This window comes from Lissotriton helveticus, chromosome 10 (genome assembly GCF_964261635.1).
Source record: "Lissotriton helveticus chromosome 10, aLisHel1.1, whole genome shotgun sequence".
NCBI lineage: Eukaryota > Metazoa > Chordata > Amphibia > Caudata > Salamandridae > Lissotriton > Lissotriton helveticus.
Genome location: NC_136071.1, coordinates 1,218,910,403 through 1,218,924,105, shown reverse-complemented (window position 1 = coordinate 1,218,924,105; position 13,703 = coordinate 1,218,910,403). Strand labels below are relative to the sequence as shown.

At 47.7% G+C, this 13,703-nt stretch overlaps 1 protein-coding gene across 5 annotated transcripts in view; it reads right to left on the bottom strand.

The window, feature by feature from the left end:
- LOC144784984 (NXPE family member 4-like) overlaps positions 1-13,703 on the bottom strand; it is a 228,935-nt gene that overhangs the window by 44,733 nt on the left and 170,499 nt on the right. For all 5 annotated transcript variants that reach the window (XM_078664106.1, XM_078664107.1, XM_078664108.1 and 2 more), the window contains exon 5: positions 12,337-12,555. In XM_078664106.1, coding sequence (XP_078520232.1) covers positions 12,337-12,555 — 219 coding nt within the window. The remainder of the gene's footprint in view (positions 1-12,336; positions 12,556-13,703) is intronic.

Sequence of the window (13,703 nt, the reverse complement as noted above, 5' to 3'; positions counted from 1 at the left end):
CTGCTGAGGCTGCTGGGAATGCTAGTGGCACCCATAAGATGTATTGGGATGATAGACTCCTGTATTCAGAGAGTAGAGACCCTAAGCCTGATGCAGCTAGGAGGTTGGTTATACCTTTGAAACTCAGGGGCTTCCTATTGACAGTAGCCCATGATATTCTCTTAGCAGGACACCTGGGCCAAAACAAGACTTGGGACAGAATTGTTCCTCACTTTCATTGGCCCCACATGTCTGAAGATACCAAGGTGTTTTTTCACTCCTGTGTCACCTGTCAAGCCAGTGGTAAGGCAGGTGGTGCCACTACCTGTGGTGGGGGTTACCGTTGAGAGGGTTGGGATTGACATAGTTGGTCCCATGAATTGCCGTATTATACCTCTACTTGTACTTTGTACGCTTTTGTAACCTGCACACATGTCACTTTTTCCTCCTGTAATGCACTGTTTGCTACCTCTTGTATTTTGCTTGCTCACGATTGTCACTTTTTCCTCATGTAATGTAACGTTTGCTCTTATAATTTGTTCACTTGTAATGTTATCATGTATCAGTTCTGTTCCTATTGTGAAGCGCTCTGACACCTTCGGGTAAAGTCCACGCTATATAAAAATGCATAAGTAAATAAATAAATAAATGTATCCTGGTGGTGGTGGACCATGCCACTAGGTACCCAGAAGCCATTCCCCTTAGGACTACTACATCTCTTGTGGTGGCCAGGGCCCTCTTGGGAGTATTCTCAAGGGTGGGCTTTCCTAAGGAGGTAGTTTCAGACAGAGGTACTAACTTCATGTCTAGTTACTTGACTGCTATGTGGAAGGAGTGTGGAGTGAATTACGAATTCACCACACCTTATCACCCACAATGCAATGGTTTAGTTGAGAGATTCAATAAAACCTTAAAGGGCATGATCAATGGTCCCCCAGAAAAGATAGGCACTGATGGGACATCCTTTTACCCTGCCTTTTGTTTGCATACAGGGAGGTTCCTCAGAAGGGGGTTGGTTACGGCCCTTTTGAACTTCTGTTCAGGCATCCTGTAAGAGGATCATTGTGTCTGGTAAAGGAGGGATGGGGGTTACCTCTCAAACCCCCTAAATAGGACATAGTGGACTATGCATTTGGTCTCCGCTCCAGGATGGCTGGGTACATGAAAAAGGCAACTCAAAACCTTGAGGCTAGCCAGGAATTGCAAAAGGCGTGGCATGACCAAAAGGCTGTGCTGGCTGTTTTCCAGCCATGGCAGGAAGTGTGGATGTTGGAGCCTGTGGCCCCAGCAGCCCTCCAGGACAAGTGGAGTGGCCCCCATACAATTGTTGAACAGGAGGGAGAGGTTACCTATCTGGAAGACCTTGGAACTCCCAGGAGCCCCCATAGGGTGCTTCATGTCAACAGCCTGAACCCATATTTTGACAGGGCAGACATTGGCTTGCTCATGGCTACTGATGAGTGATCCACTCCCTGACCTGCTTTCACAGAACCCTGAAGATGGGTTAGTTGATGGAGGAGCCTTGGCAGGCAGCCTCACTGACCAGCAGCAAACTGATTGCGGACAGGTGCTCAATCAGTTCAGACATATGTTCTCTCTGACTCCAAGTTAGACTATCTGGTGCACTCATGAAGTGGACACTGGGGACAGTCTGCCTGTTAAAAATAAGAATTACAGGCAACCTGACCATGCAAAGGACTGTATCAGGACTGAAGTCCCGAAAATGTTGGATTTGGGAGTAATTGAACCCTCAGAAAGCCCCTGGGTTAGTCCAGTAGTCTTGGTACCTAAACCTCACACCCAGTGTGGTAAGATAGAGATAAGATTATGTGTAGACTACAGGGTTCTCAATGCAGTCACTAGGACAGATGCTTATCCAGTACCCAGAGCAGATGAGCTCATAGATACTTTGGCCTCAGCCAACTTTCTTAGCACATTTGATCTTACAGCTGCCTACTGGCAGATCAGATTAGCTGATGATGCAAAGCCAAAGACAGCATTTTCTACCCCTAGTGGGCACTATCAATTTGTGGTAATGCCCTTTGGTTTGAAGAATGTGCCTGCCACTTTTCAAAGGTTGGTGAATCAAGTCCTAACAGGGCTGGAATACTAGAGTGTAGCAGATCTAGATGATATTTCTGTCTTTAGCTCCACCTGGGAGGATCACCTGGTCCATCTGAGAAATGTTTTGGAGGCCCTGCAGAGAGCAGGCCTAACTATCAAGGCTACCAAGTGCCAGATAGGGCAGAGTCAGGTTGTAAACCTGGACCACCTTGTAGGTGGAGGCCAGGTTCAACCATTGCAGAGCAAAATCCAGACTATCATGGACTAGGTTGCTCCAACTACCCAGACTCGTGTCAGAGCTTTCTTGAGCCTGACTGGGTACTACAGGAGGTTTGTTAAGGGGTATGGATCCATTGTGACACCCCTGAATGACTTAACTTCCAAGAGAATGCCTAAGAAAGTTCAGTGGACAGTCAGCTGTCAAAAGGCATTTGATTACCTGAAGCAGGCCATGTGTACTGCTCTCATTCTGCAAAGTCCTAACTACTCCAAAGAGTTCATTGTTCAAACAGATGCATCTAAGTTGAGGGTAGGGGCTGTGTTATCACAATTGAATGATGAAGGTCTGGACCAGCCAGTAGCTTTTATTAGCAGAAGGCTGGCCCCTAGAGAGAAACTTTGGTCAGCTATTGAGAGGGAGGCCTTTGTTGTGGTATGGGCACTGAAGAAGCGTATTCATACATGTTTGGCACTCACTTCACTGTTCAGACTGACCATAAGCCCCTCTTGTGGCTAAAACAGATAAAGGGTGAAAACCCCAAACTTTTGAGGTGGTCCATTTCCCTACAGGGGATGGACTATACAGTGGAACGTAGACCTGGGAGTAACCATGCCAATGAAGATGGACTCTCCAGATGTTTCCACTTAGAACATGAAGACTCAACTGGTCAAGGTTGGTGGTTAGTTTAATATCCCTGCGTTTCGGGGGGTTATGTAGTAGAGCAGGGTCTGCTTCCAATGGTTACCCCCCACTTTTTGCCCATGTTTCACTGTTTTTCGACTTCAGTGTGGCTGGGCCCTGCTATCCAGGACCCCAGCCTAGCTGCCTCCTCTCTAAATTGATTTCATGTACCTTAGGTACACTCCAGTTTGGTTACTGGGGTACCCTTGTGAGTCCCTAGTATATGGTACACTAGGTACTAATGGCAGAGGCCTACCAGGGCCTGCAGCATGTATTATGCCAACCCTGGTAAAGCTTCCCAAATGGCACCACAGAACTACTACTACAGCCTGGGTTAGGTGGTGCACGCACCCCTTACTAAGATATGGGTTACCTATATCTACCTTAAATCACTGCACATATAAACCTATCAGTCACCCCTATTGCAGGCCTTATCAATCCCGAAGGCAGAGTGCTTTGTTTCGTGTTTGAGGGTGCCCATGCATGAGCAAGGCCCCTCTGCAGCCTTCTTAACCTAAACTCTGGGGCTGTTCTGTGATGCAGCCAGACCATATACTCTTAAGTGCATTATAACCTAGCGGTTAATGCTAACTTTGGCATTGCTGCACGGAAACATGTCGTGTTTGATTTCAAACACTTTGGAATCCTACACCCCCTGCCAGTTCTGATGGCGGGGGTAGAATTCCACCCTTCTAGAGGGAGAGAGATGTACATACTGGTATACCTGGTACCAGTTTAAAAGAGCCCCAGCATCACAAAATGGATGCTGCAGCCACAGACATGAGTCTGCCCTCCTGCTGCTGACCGAAACTCTGGCACAGGAGGCCTGGACAATAAGTTTCTCCTGTCACAGGGAGGTGTAACCACCTCCCAGACAGGTCTTAGTGGATTGGGGCTGGGTAGGTGCACTCTGAGAGTGCTTTTTAGTCTGCAGTGGGGGCACATTTGGTATCCCTGTGCATAGCCCAGTTCAAACTGGTTGCAGGGGCTACCAGCCCCTGCTATGGCGCAAAACTGGACAAAAGAAATGGGTGCAGCCACCCCTCTTTCCAAACCCTCCCATAGGTGGGTCACCAGAGTATGTCCAACACCTTTCTTAGGTATAAGCAAGGAACCCCTGGCAACAGGACTTTAGATATCCCTGAAACATGCTTTTATGCAGGCCAGTGATACTGAGTTACTGAAGTTGCAACGGGGCAGGCGGGAGTGGTTGGAGTATGTTATGTTATGGAGATTTTTAAAGCTCACGATTACCCGGAGGTGTCCTGGCTCTGGTGACTTCTCGTGCCGCTGAGCTAGGAAAAGGAGGATTATTTGTCGAAAAGCCAGGTTTGCAGCCCCTTCCTAAAAGCTAGAAGATTGGGGGTGTTTCTCAAGTAGAATGGGAGGCCATTTCAGGCCTTGGCTGCACATTAGCAGAAGCTTCTGCCACCCCACTGGGCTTTTTTTATGGGTGGGACTACGACCAGTTTAGTTTCTGATGATCTCAGAATTCTTGTCCGTCTATACCACTGACACTGGCATCTTAAATGATCAGGTCCCCCACCTTGCAGAGCTTTGAAAACTATACAAAAGGACTTAAACTGCACCCGGTTCCTCACCGGAAGCCAGTGCAATTTTTTTATCTCTTTGGAAATTGGGGAGAATTTGGATGTGCCCGTAAGAAGTCTAGCCGCGGCATTCTGAAGCAGCTGAAGTTTATACAAAAACTTTTGCTGAATATTTAGATATAAGTTGTTGCAGTAGTCCAGCCTCGATAAAACCGAAGCTGTGGCCACTGTTTTCCGGCACCCCAGCGGAAGAAGCCGCACCACCTTCTTGACAGTTCTCAGGACATGCACTGTTTTTGAAACACCTACGTTGACCTGGGCTCCAAGGGACAATTTCTCATCCAACAAAACTCCCAGATTTGTCACCTTTTGAGAGGGTGAAGGGAGTGATCCCAGGAGGCCGGCCACCAGCTGGGAGTCCGGAAATTAGGGTCATTCCCGAACAACATCACTCAACATCATTCAATTTGAGGCAGTTTTTCTGCCATCCATCTTCCTACTGCTTCCATGCAGGTCTGAAAACAATTATCTATGCCCAGTTCGTGGCCGGGTAATATAGACACCACAATTTGTGTGTCATCCGCATAAGATGTGATCCCAAATCCAAAAGCACCGATTACAGGAGCCAGAGATGAGACATACACATTAAAGAGTGTTGGGCTCAAAGATGACCCCTGCGGTACACCGCATGGCAGTGCGAAGAGTTTTTACTGAAATCTCCCAAGGGAAACAATCTGACCTCTGTCTGATAGAAAGGACTTGAGTAGATCTCAGGCTTTACCCCGTACCCCACATTCCCTGAGACGGTCCATCAGAATCTCATGACGGACCGTATCAAATGCGGCGGATAGATCTAGTAGGATCAGAACTGCCCTACCTCCTAGATCCCCTGCTGCTCTGATCTCTTCTGTAGCCTTGATAAAAAGCCAACTCTGTGCTGTGTCCCTCTCGAAAACCATATTGTGAGGGATCCAAAGCTTGGACTTCCTCCAAAAAAGTACTGAGTTGACGATTCATAGCTTTCTCAACCATTTTAGCAGGGAGAGGAAGACGAGCAATCAGGCGAAAATTGTTAGGGTCATTAGGGTCCAGGCTTGGCTTCTTTAAAAGGGGGAGTATTGAGGCCACCTTCCACATCTTAGGAAACTGTCCAGTTTCAAACATACCATTAAAAATGGCTGCACGAGAAAAGGCAATTGGACCAGGTGCCAATTTTGTGATCATTACTGGACTAGGGTCGAAAGGTGTACCTGATTTAGCTCATGTTAGGAGCTCAAGAGTGTCTTGCACAGTCAGTGGTCTAAATGTGTCCAAGGCATGGGGGGAGAACCTTGTGTATTCAGAAGCCTCCTTCGCCGTATTTAAACCATCATCATTAGATCCACTGAAGACTGAAAATGTGCTCACCATTTTATTAAGGAAGAATTTGGCAAGTAGGCCTTAACACAACCTGGATGGTTTAAAAGTTGAACCTCTAACAAGTTGTTTAAGATCAGCACTGTCCATCATGTCTATCAACATTACTGTGTCAGGATCATTCTGCAACAAGTATGTTTCCACCTTTAATCTTCTGGTTGCAGAGACACACTGGTCCATGGAAAAAAGAATGTCCTTGTTTTATCAGGGACTTTGTGATGAGCTTAAGGATGTAGTATCCCAGGTGGTGTGTGTCCCTGAGGATCGCTCGGATTTTATTGATTTGGTTGGGAAATTAAATCATTGTTTGTCGGAACGGAAAGGAGACAGGAGACGATTTCCTACGCCGTTTTCCTCGAGGAACAAGGGGAGCAGAATGTGGAAACAGATTCCAGCCCTTGCCTGAACCCATACAGATCGGGGGATTCGGGGGCCCTTGTCAAGAGAAGAGAAGGAAAGGAGACGGACTCACGATTTGTGTATGTATTGTGCCAAGAGTGGCCATTATGCACATGATAAAGCCCTCTAGTATGGGGCCCAAGAAAGCTGTGACTGTGGTGGAACAAGAATCCATATCCAGTAGGGGAGACAATTGTTGTTCGGTAAACCCTTATGATATAGCAAGGTCTGACCAGAGGGTACCTCGGCATTTCATCGTAGTGGAAATTTTGGTGATAACCAATAGTAGAAGGTCTGCTATCTCTGTTTTGTTGGATTCCGGATCTACCGGGACTTTCACGCATATCCAGTTGATACCTCGATTGGAGGTATCGTGTGTGTGTAAGAAACAACCAGAACTGGTGAGGGCTATTGATGGTACTGATTTAACTTCTGGTTTGATTGTTAAACAAACTGAACCTCTTTTCTTACTTCGTGACAACGGGCACTCAGAGTCTGTTTGTTTTAATTTAATTGATGCTCCTGCCTTTGCGAGTGCCTTTGCGAGTGCCATGGTTGCAGACTCACAACCCTAACAATGACAGGGTGCGGCGTACAGTAACATTGGATTCTGAGAATTGCTTGGGGCAGTGTCATCGTGAGGCAACGGATTGGGTTTCGGCGTTGGTTTGTGCAACGAGTGGTAATGGCATTACTATGGAAGCGTGTTGCCTTCCCCTTGCTTATGAGGATTTTTTTTAGGTATTTGATGAGGTCAAAGCCGGGTTGATGCCTCCCCATCGAGATTTTGATTGTAGGATAGATCTGGTCCCAGGGGCTCCTCTGACAAGTAGTAGGGTTTATACATTGTCCGAACCTGAAGAATGGCATTTGAGAGCATATTTGAATGACAGGGTGGCATCTGGTTTTATTAAACAATCCTCTTCACCGGTCTCTTCTTCTATCTTTTTTATACCGAAGAAGTAGGGTGCTCTTAGCGCCTGTGTAGACTATTGGGCATTAAACAAGGTGACTATTAAAGCAAATATCTGTTGCCTTTGATTCCGGTGTTGTTAGAACAGGTGCTGCATGCCTCAGTATTTAACAAACTCGATCTGCGAAGTGCATACCATCTCATTCTTGTCCGATCTGGGGACAAGTGTAAAACCGCTTTTCGAACAAAGTTCGGTTTGTTTGAGTACTGTGTCAATCCGTTCGGGCTTTGCAACCCCCAGTGGCTTTCCAGTTTTTTTTATAAACGAGGTGTTGAGAGAGTATCTGGATGTGAGTGTTGTTGTTTACATCGACGATATCTTAATCTTCTCTAAGACTGCTGGGGAGCATGATGCTCAAGATATCCAAGTGTTGCAGAAATTGCGGGAGCATAGTCTGTTTGTGAAGTTAGAGAAATGCAATTTTTGGGGTTTCTTGTGTGAAGTTTTTGGGGTTTATCATTTCAGTTGATGGTATACAGATGGATCCCAAAAAGACGCAGGCTATTACCACGTGGCCAATGCCTACCAGTGTGAGAGAAATTCAAGTCCTTTTGGGATTCTCCACTTTCTATCAGCATTTTATATCACATTTCTCGGATGTTATCACTCCTATCACGGCGTTATTGCGGAAGGGAGTACCTTTTATTTGGTCTGCTGTCGCACAGAGAGCCTTGGAGACCTTGGTGGGCAAGTTCACGTCAGCTCCTATACTGAGACATCCCGATCCCACTCTTCCCTTTTAAGTGGAGGCAAACGCTTCCCAATATGCGGTGGGAGGGGTGTTGTCACAGAGGGACACCGAGACAGGTCTGATGCATCTCATTGCCTACTTTTCGAAAACGTTACTGCCAGCGGAGCGGAATTACAATGTAGCTGAGAGGGAGCTTTTAGCAATAAAACTGTTCTTTCAGGAATGAAGGCATTACCTGTCGGGGGATGGGGAGGGGGAGGGCGAGACATACTATTACCATCTACACAGATCGTAAGAATTTGGAGTTTTTTCGTTCTGCAAGAGCGTTAACTCCTAGATAAATGAGCTGGGTGTTATTCTTCAATGAGTATGACTTCACAATTACTTATAGACCTGCTAGTCAGCAAGTGAAGTCTGATGCTCTATCACAAATCCATGTTGCTTCCCTTGAAGAGGATGCAGTTTGAGATGACATAACTGTGATTGCCAGTAATAGGTTTAGAGGATGTAATTCGAGTGCGGACTTTCTTGATATGGTCAGGGACCAGTTGCTAGCGGTGGACTTGACTCCATGGTTAACTGAGGCCGCTTGTCAATTACAAGACGGGTTGTTGTACTATAGAGATTAGTTGTTTATTCCCCCTGAGATGAGAAAAAAGGTACTTAATTAGTGTCATTCTCTTTCTCTAGTGGTCCATCCTGGAGTGGCCAAGACCAGGGAGATATGTCTACGTAGGTTTTGGTGGGATAAAATAGGGCAGGATATATAGGTATTTGTGGCTTCCTGTCCTATGTGTGCAGTAAACAAAGGGTCCCATACTACACCTGCAGGGTTATTGATTCCTTTGCCGGTCCATCCCTCTCCCTGGAACACCATAAGTATGGATTTTGTAACAGACCTCCCTCCGGAAGAGGATTATACCACCATTTTCATAGTGGTTGATCTATTTACTAAAATGGTGCATTTTATACCATTGCTTAAGGTGCCCTCAGCTAGGGAATTAGCTGATGTTTTCATAGCCTAGGTATTGAGGTTGCATGGGGTTCCTACCGCAATAGTGTCAGATAGGGAAGCGCAGTTCGTTTCACATTTTTGGAGGGAACTGTGTGCCCTGCTAAAGGTGGAGTTTCGTCTGTCCTCTGCGTACCATCTTTACTCAGATGGGCAGCTGGAACGCACTAATCAGACGATGGAACAATATATACGTTGTTTGTTGACATCTTTGATGAGCAGTTGGTTGAAGGCACTACCCATAGCTGAGTTTGCATACAACAACAGTGTACATTCGTCTAATGGTATGTCCCCTTTTTTCTGTTCTATGTGGTTTATCCAAAGGCCATTCTGATTCAACCCACAGGTTATGTACTGGCGGTAGATGTCTTGAGTAAGGCCTTGATAGATGTGTGGAAGACAGCTCAAGAACATCTAGCTGCTGCTAAACTCAGTATGAAGGCAAAGGCTGACCGTCATCATTGCCCTGCTCCCTTGTATGCCCCTGGGGATATGGTATAGTTGGCATCTAAGAACTTGATAATGGGAGGGTCTAGGAAGTTACAGCCCCGTTATGTTGGGCCGTTTAGAAATGAGTGGGTGGTTAATCCTGTAGCCATGAAACTGGTTGTGCCCCTTGCCTTTCGGATACACCCTGTTTTTCACACTTCCCTTTTAAAACCCTCTGTTGTTACTTCCTAGAAGCTGCCCCCACCTCCTCCAGTGTTGATTGATGGGGAGAAGGAATTTGAGGTTCATGCCATACTGAATTCTCGTAGATGGCAGGGTCGACTGTTTTATCTGGTGGATTAGAAGGGGTATCTCCCCGAGGACCGTACATGGGAGCCAGCTGGTGGGGTTCATGCTCCTAGATTGGTACGCCTTTTCCATGCTCGTCACCCTTCCAAGCCCAGACCGAGGGGAGGTCATTTGGGAGGGGGTACTGTCATATCTAGGAGGCGGTAGCGTAGGGACACATTCAATGTATTCCTTTTCTCTTCCTTTCCTCTTTCTGTACTGTCTTCTGGGCTGCCCTATGGGGCTGTGGGCGGGCAGGTTGCAGTTGCTCAGCGGTTTTCTTCCACATTTAAAGCAAGCGAGTCGGGGCTTCAGTGCTTGGTTTTGTTTCTGGTCCTCTGGCCCCTGGAAGGACTTTGCCGTCAGCAGTGTTGGTATGCTGACATATTGGCATGGGATTTGTACGCACATTGGAAGCGCAACTTCGAGACTGGATTTTGGAGTTTTCCCTGTTGGATTATTGAGGACATCGTGGGACTTGTCTCCTTTTTGGAATTTTGTTTCATTCCTCGCTTTTTGGGTCGCCAAAATACAAATGTCCTAGTGTTCAAGGCAGTTCTCGTCTAATGATCTACAGACATCACTAGTTGTACATGAATTACAACAAACCTCTCTTCTTACAAAGATTTAGAGTAGGGGATGTCTCAGTCTACTGCCGTTATTAAAAAAGAAGCCCAACTCTGATCAACAAACTTAGACAAACACAAGACCCACATTCAACTAAAATGATGACAGAAAAAGGTGAGAAAGGCGAGATGGCACCTCACGGGCACACGCTTTTTGGGTAACAATTACAGACTGTGTTAGTTGTTATAAGAGACAAATTATTATTTCCTTTTTCTACTTTGCATTCGTTGTGTCCCGTTATGGTGGAAGGGATCCCTTACCTGGTTAGTCATTCCTGACACAGGTTTTTTTCCCACCTTTGGGTTTTTCCCACAACACTGGAACAGGAATGGTTATGTTGATTTTTTATTATTATGCCCACAAGACTTTTTCCCCTATGGAACTAAAGGAGGAAATATATGCCTAGAGGACTGCTCTATCTAGTGGTGGTAAGCTAGTGCTTGGAAGGGACGGGAGGGGACATGTTTGCTTCCTTGTTATTAACTCTTCCTTTGTGATTCTTTTTCTCTCTCTGCTGCAGAGTTCATAGTTACTGGGAATATCACCTTGTTGCATCGGTTTGGAGCAGTGGGTCCTTGTTATTCCCTTTTTTCACTCCCCTCTCCCAAGGTATCATTTCTCTCCTGTCTGTGATTTATTAAAACCAGGAGAGTTGGATGCATGGGTAGAGGATTTGGAACCTGCTTCGCTCCTGTGGTTTCTGGTGATTGAGCTGGTTGAGGGGGGTCGGGGCAGCTGTCGCCGCAGCAGTTGTAGTGGAAAGGAGCTGCAGCAGGTTTCCCCTGATCTATATTTATTTTCCTTCCACCGCCCCCACAAGCCTCAATTCTAATGCGTTCAAACCCACCCTACTGCGCAGGAACCCCGTGCGAGGTCAAATGCCATGAGGCAGTGTTAGAAGCTCGGGACAAGCTTCATGGAACCGGCAAAAAAAAGGGTGGAAAAAACAAAATGCTGCAAAAAAATTAATATTCCAACAGGCAGGGTCCCTCTATGTTAATAATCATGCTACTTCTCCATTGCCAGTGGGGAGCTGGGATGCTATTTTTAATGCATCACAGAACAAAACAAATGCGCACCCCCATAATAGAAGATACAGCCGACCATGCTGGGCTGCAACAGTTGTAAACGAGTGCCAGCCAGAGCCAGGTATCCCTCCATCCAGCCTGCAGTAATTCTTCTTCCCCAGGCGACCACAAGGTTCCTACCCTTCCCTCCAGCAATGGCCGTTTCTCTTCCAAGCATACGCTGTGGCATTGACACAAACCTAAAAAATGCGTTAGCAAACGCAGTTCGGCCTCAAATCTAAAAATGCCCTAAGTGTAAAAACAAGGAGCAACGGGTGGGTGGCGGTACGACACAGAGAGCGGGTGGGGGTGGATAGGGGGTCAACACAGACGTGCATCGAGCACTGACACAAGCATGAAGCATGCAATTAACAAACAAAATAGTTCACCAAATAACAGTTATGCTGTCTAAGCGTATCGAACTGTACTTGGTTGGTGCTGCACTGGATAAAAGCGGAAGTGACGTTTGCTGCCTAAACCAATTACGCGGCAGCAAAGAAGACCGACACTGAGTTGAGCGAATAGTAAGCAGCATGCGGGAGCTGCCTCCCTTACTCAATGCTACAAGTTGTTGCCGACAGCGCATGCGCGCTGCCTAGGCTCGACCTAAAAACACTGTGACCACCTGGCGTCCTTGCATGTTCGGCAGTGATTACACATTATAATCCCTGCCGAGTATGTACGGGCCGCAACGGGTATTCAGTGGTTTCCAAATACAGTGGGAAGATGGAATGTTTAACAACCACTGCATTCCATCTGAGGTAATTCCATCAGTGGAGCCGACACATTTATCAGTTATTCCACATTACAAGAGTAACACAGAATTACCAAATTCCTTTCATACCCAGGCCTATTGCTCATGTGCTGAACAAAACCTACTGCTGATTCTGCCAGTGAGGAAGGTGTTCCACTGCACCATGGTGGAGTCTCCGATGAGGTGCAGCGACTTCCCCTTCAGGCAGCCATTCTTGTCCTCCAGTGAGGGGAACCTGTTCATGCTGCAGTAGACAGGGTGCCAGACGTTCTGCAGGAAGTAACCCGCAGGGACCTCATGCTTCATTCCTGTCCTGCACTTCTCCTTCGCAGGGGCAGCTTCATCTGCAAGACAAGAGGGAGGACTCTGAGTATCAGAGACTGCAGGAGAGCAAGAGAGAGACAGGGGCAGGAGAGCAAGAGAGAGACAGGGGCAGGAGAGCAAGAGAGAGACAGGGGGCAGGAGGGCAAAAGAGAGACATGGGACAGGAGAGCAAGAGAGAGACATGGACAGGAGAGCAAGAGAGAGACATGGGGCAAGAGAACAAGAGAGAGACATGGGGCGGGAGAGCAAGAGAGAGACATGGGGCGGGAGAGCAAGAGAGAGACATGGGGCAGGAGAGCAAGAGAGAGACATGGGGCAGGAGAGCAAGAGAGAGACATGGGCAGGAGAGCAAGAGAGAGACAGGGGCAGGAGAGCAAGAGAGAGACATGGGCAGGAGAGCAAGAGAGAGACATGGGGCGGGAGAGGAAGAGAGAGACATGGGGCGGGAGAGCAAGAGAGAGACAGGGGCAGGAGAGCAAGAGAGAGACAGGGGCAGGAGAGCAAGAGAGAGACATGGGGCAGGAGAGCAAGAGAGAGACAGGGGCGGGAGAGCAAGAGAGAGACAGGGGGCAGAGCAGGAGAGCAAGAGAGAGACAGGGGCAGGAGAGCAAGAGAGAGACAGGGGCAAGAGAGCAAGAGAGAGACAGGGGCAGGAGAGCAAGAGAGAGACAGGGGCAGGAGAGGAAGAGAGACATGGGGCGGGAGGGAAAGAGAGAGACATGGGAGATCGTTCAAAAGCCTCAGACCCAGACACAAGAGAGGGACCCCCGTGTGTGCTCGGCGATGCCCTCAGTGACCCCTCATGTGTGCTCGGCGATGCCGTGAGTGACCCCCCATGTGTGCTCGGCGATGACCTGAGTGACCCCCCATGTGTCCTCGGCGGTGCCCTGAGTGACCCCCCATGTGTCCTCGGCGATGACCTGAGTGACCCCTCATGTGTGCTCGGCGATGCCCTGAGTGACCCCCCATGTGTGCTCGGTGATGCCCTGAGTGACCCCTCATGTGTGCTCGGCAGTGACCTGAGTGACCCCTCATGTGTCCTCGGCAGTGACTTGAGTGACCCCCCATGTGTGCTCGGCAATGTCCTGAGTGACCCCTCATGTGTGCTCGATGATGATCTGAGTGACCCCCATGTGTGCTCAGGAATTACCTGAGTGACCCCCATGTG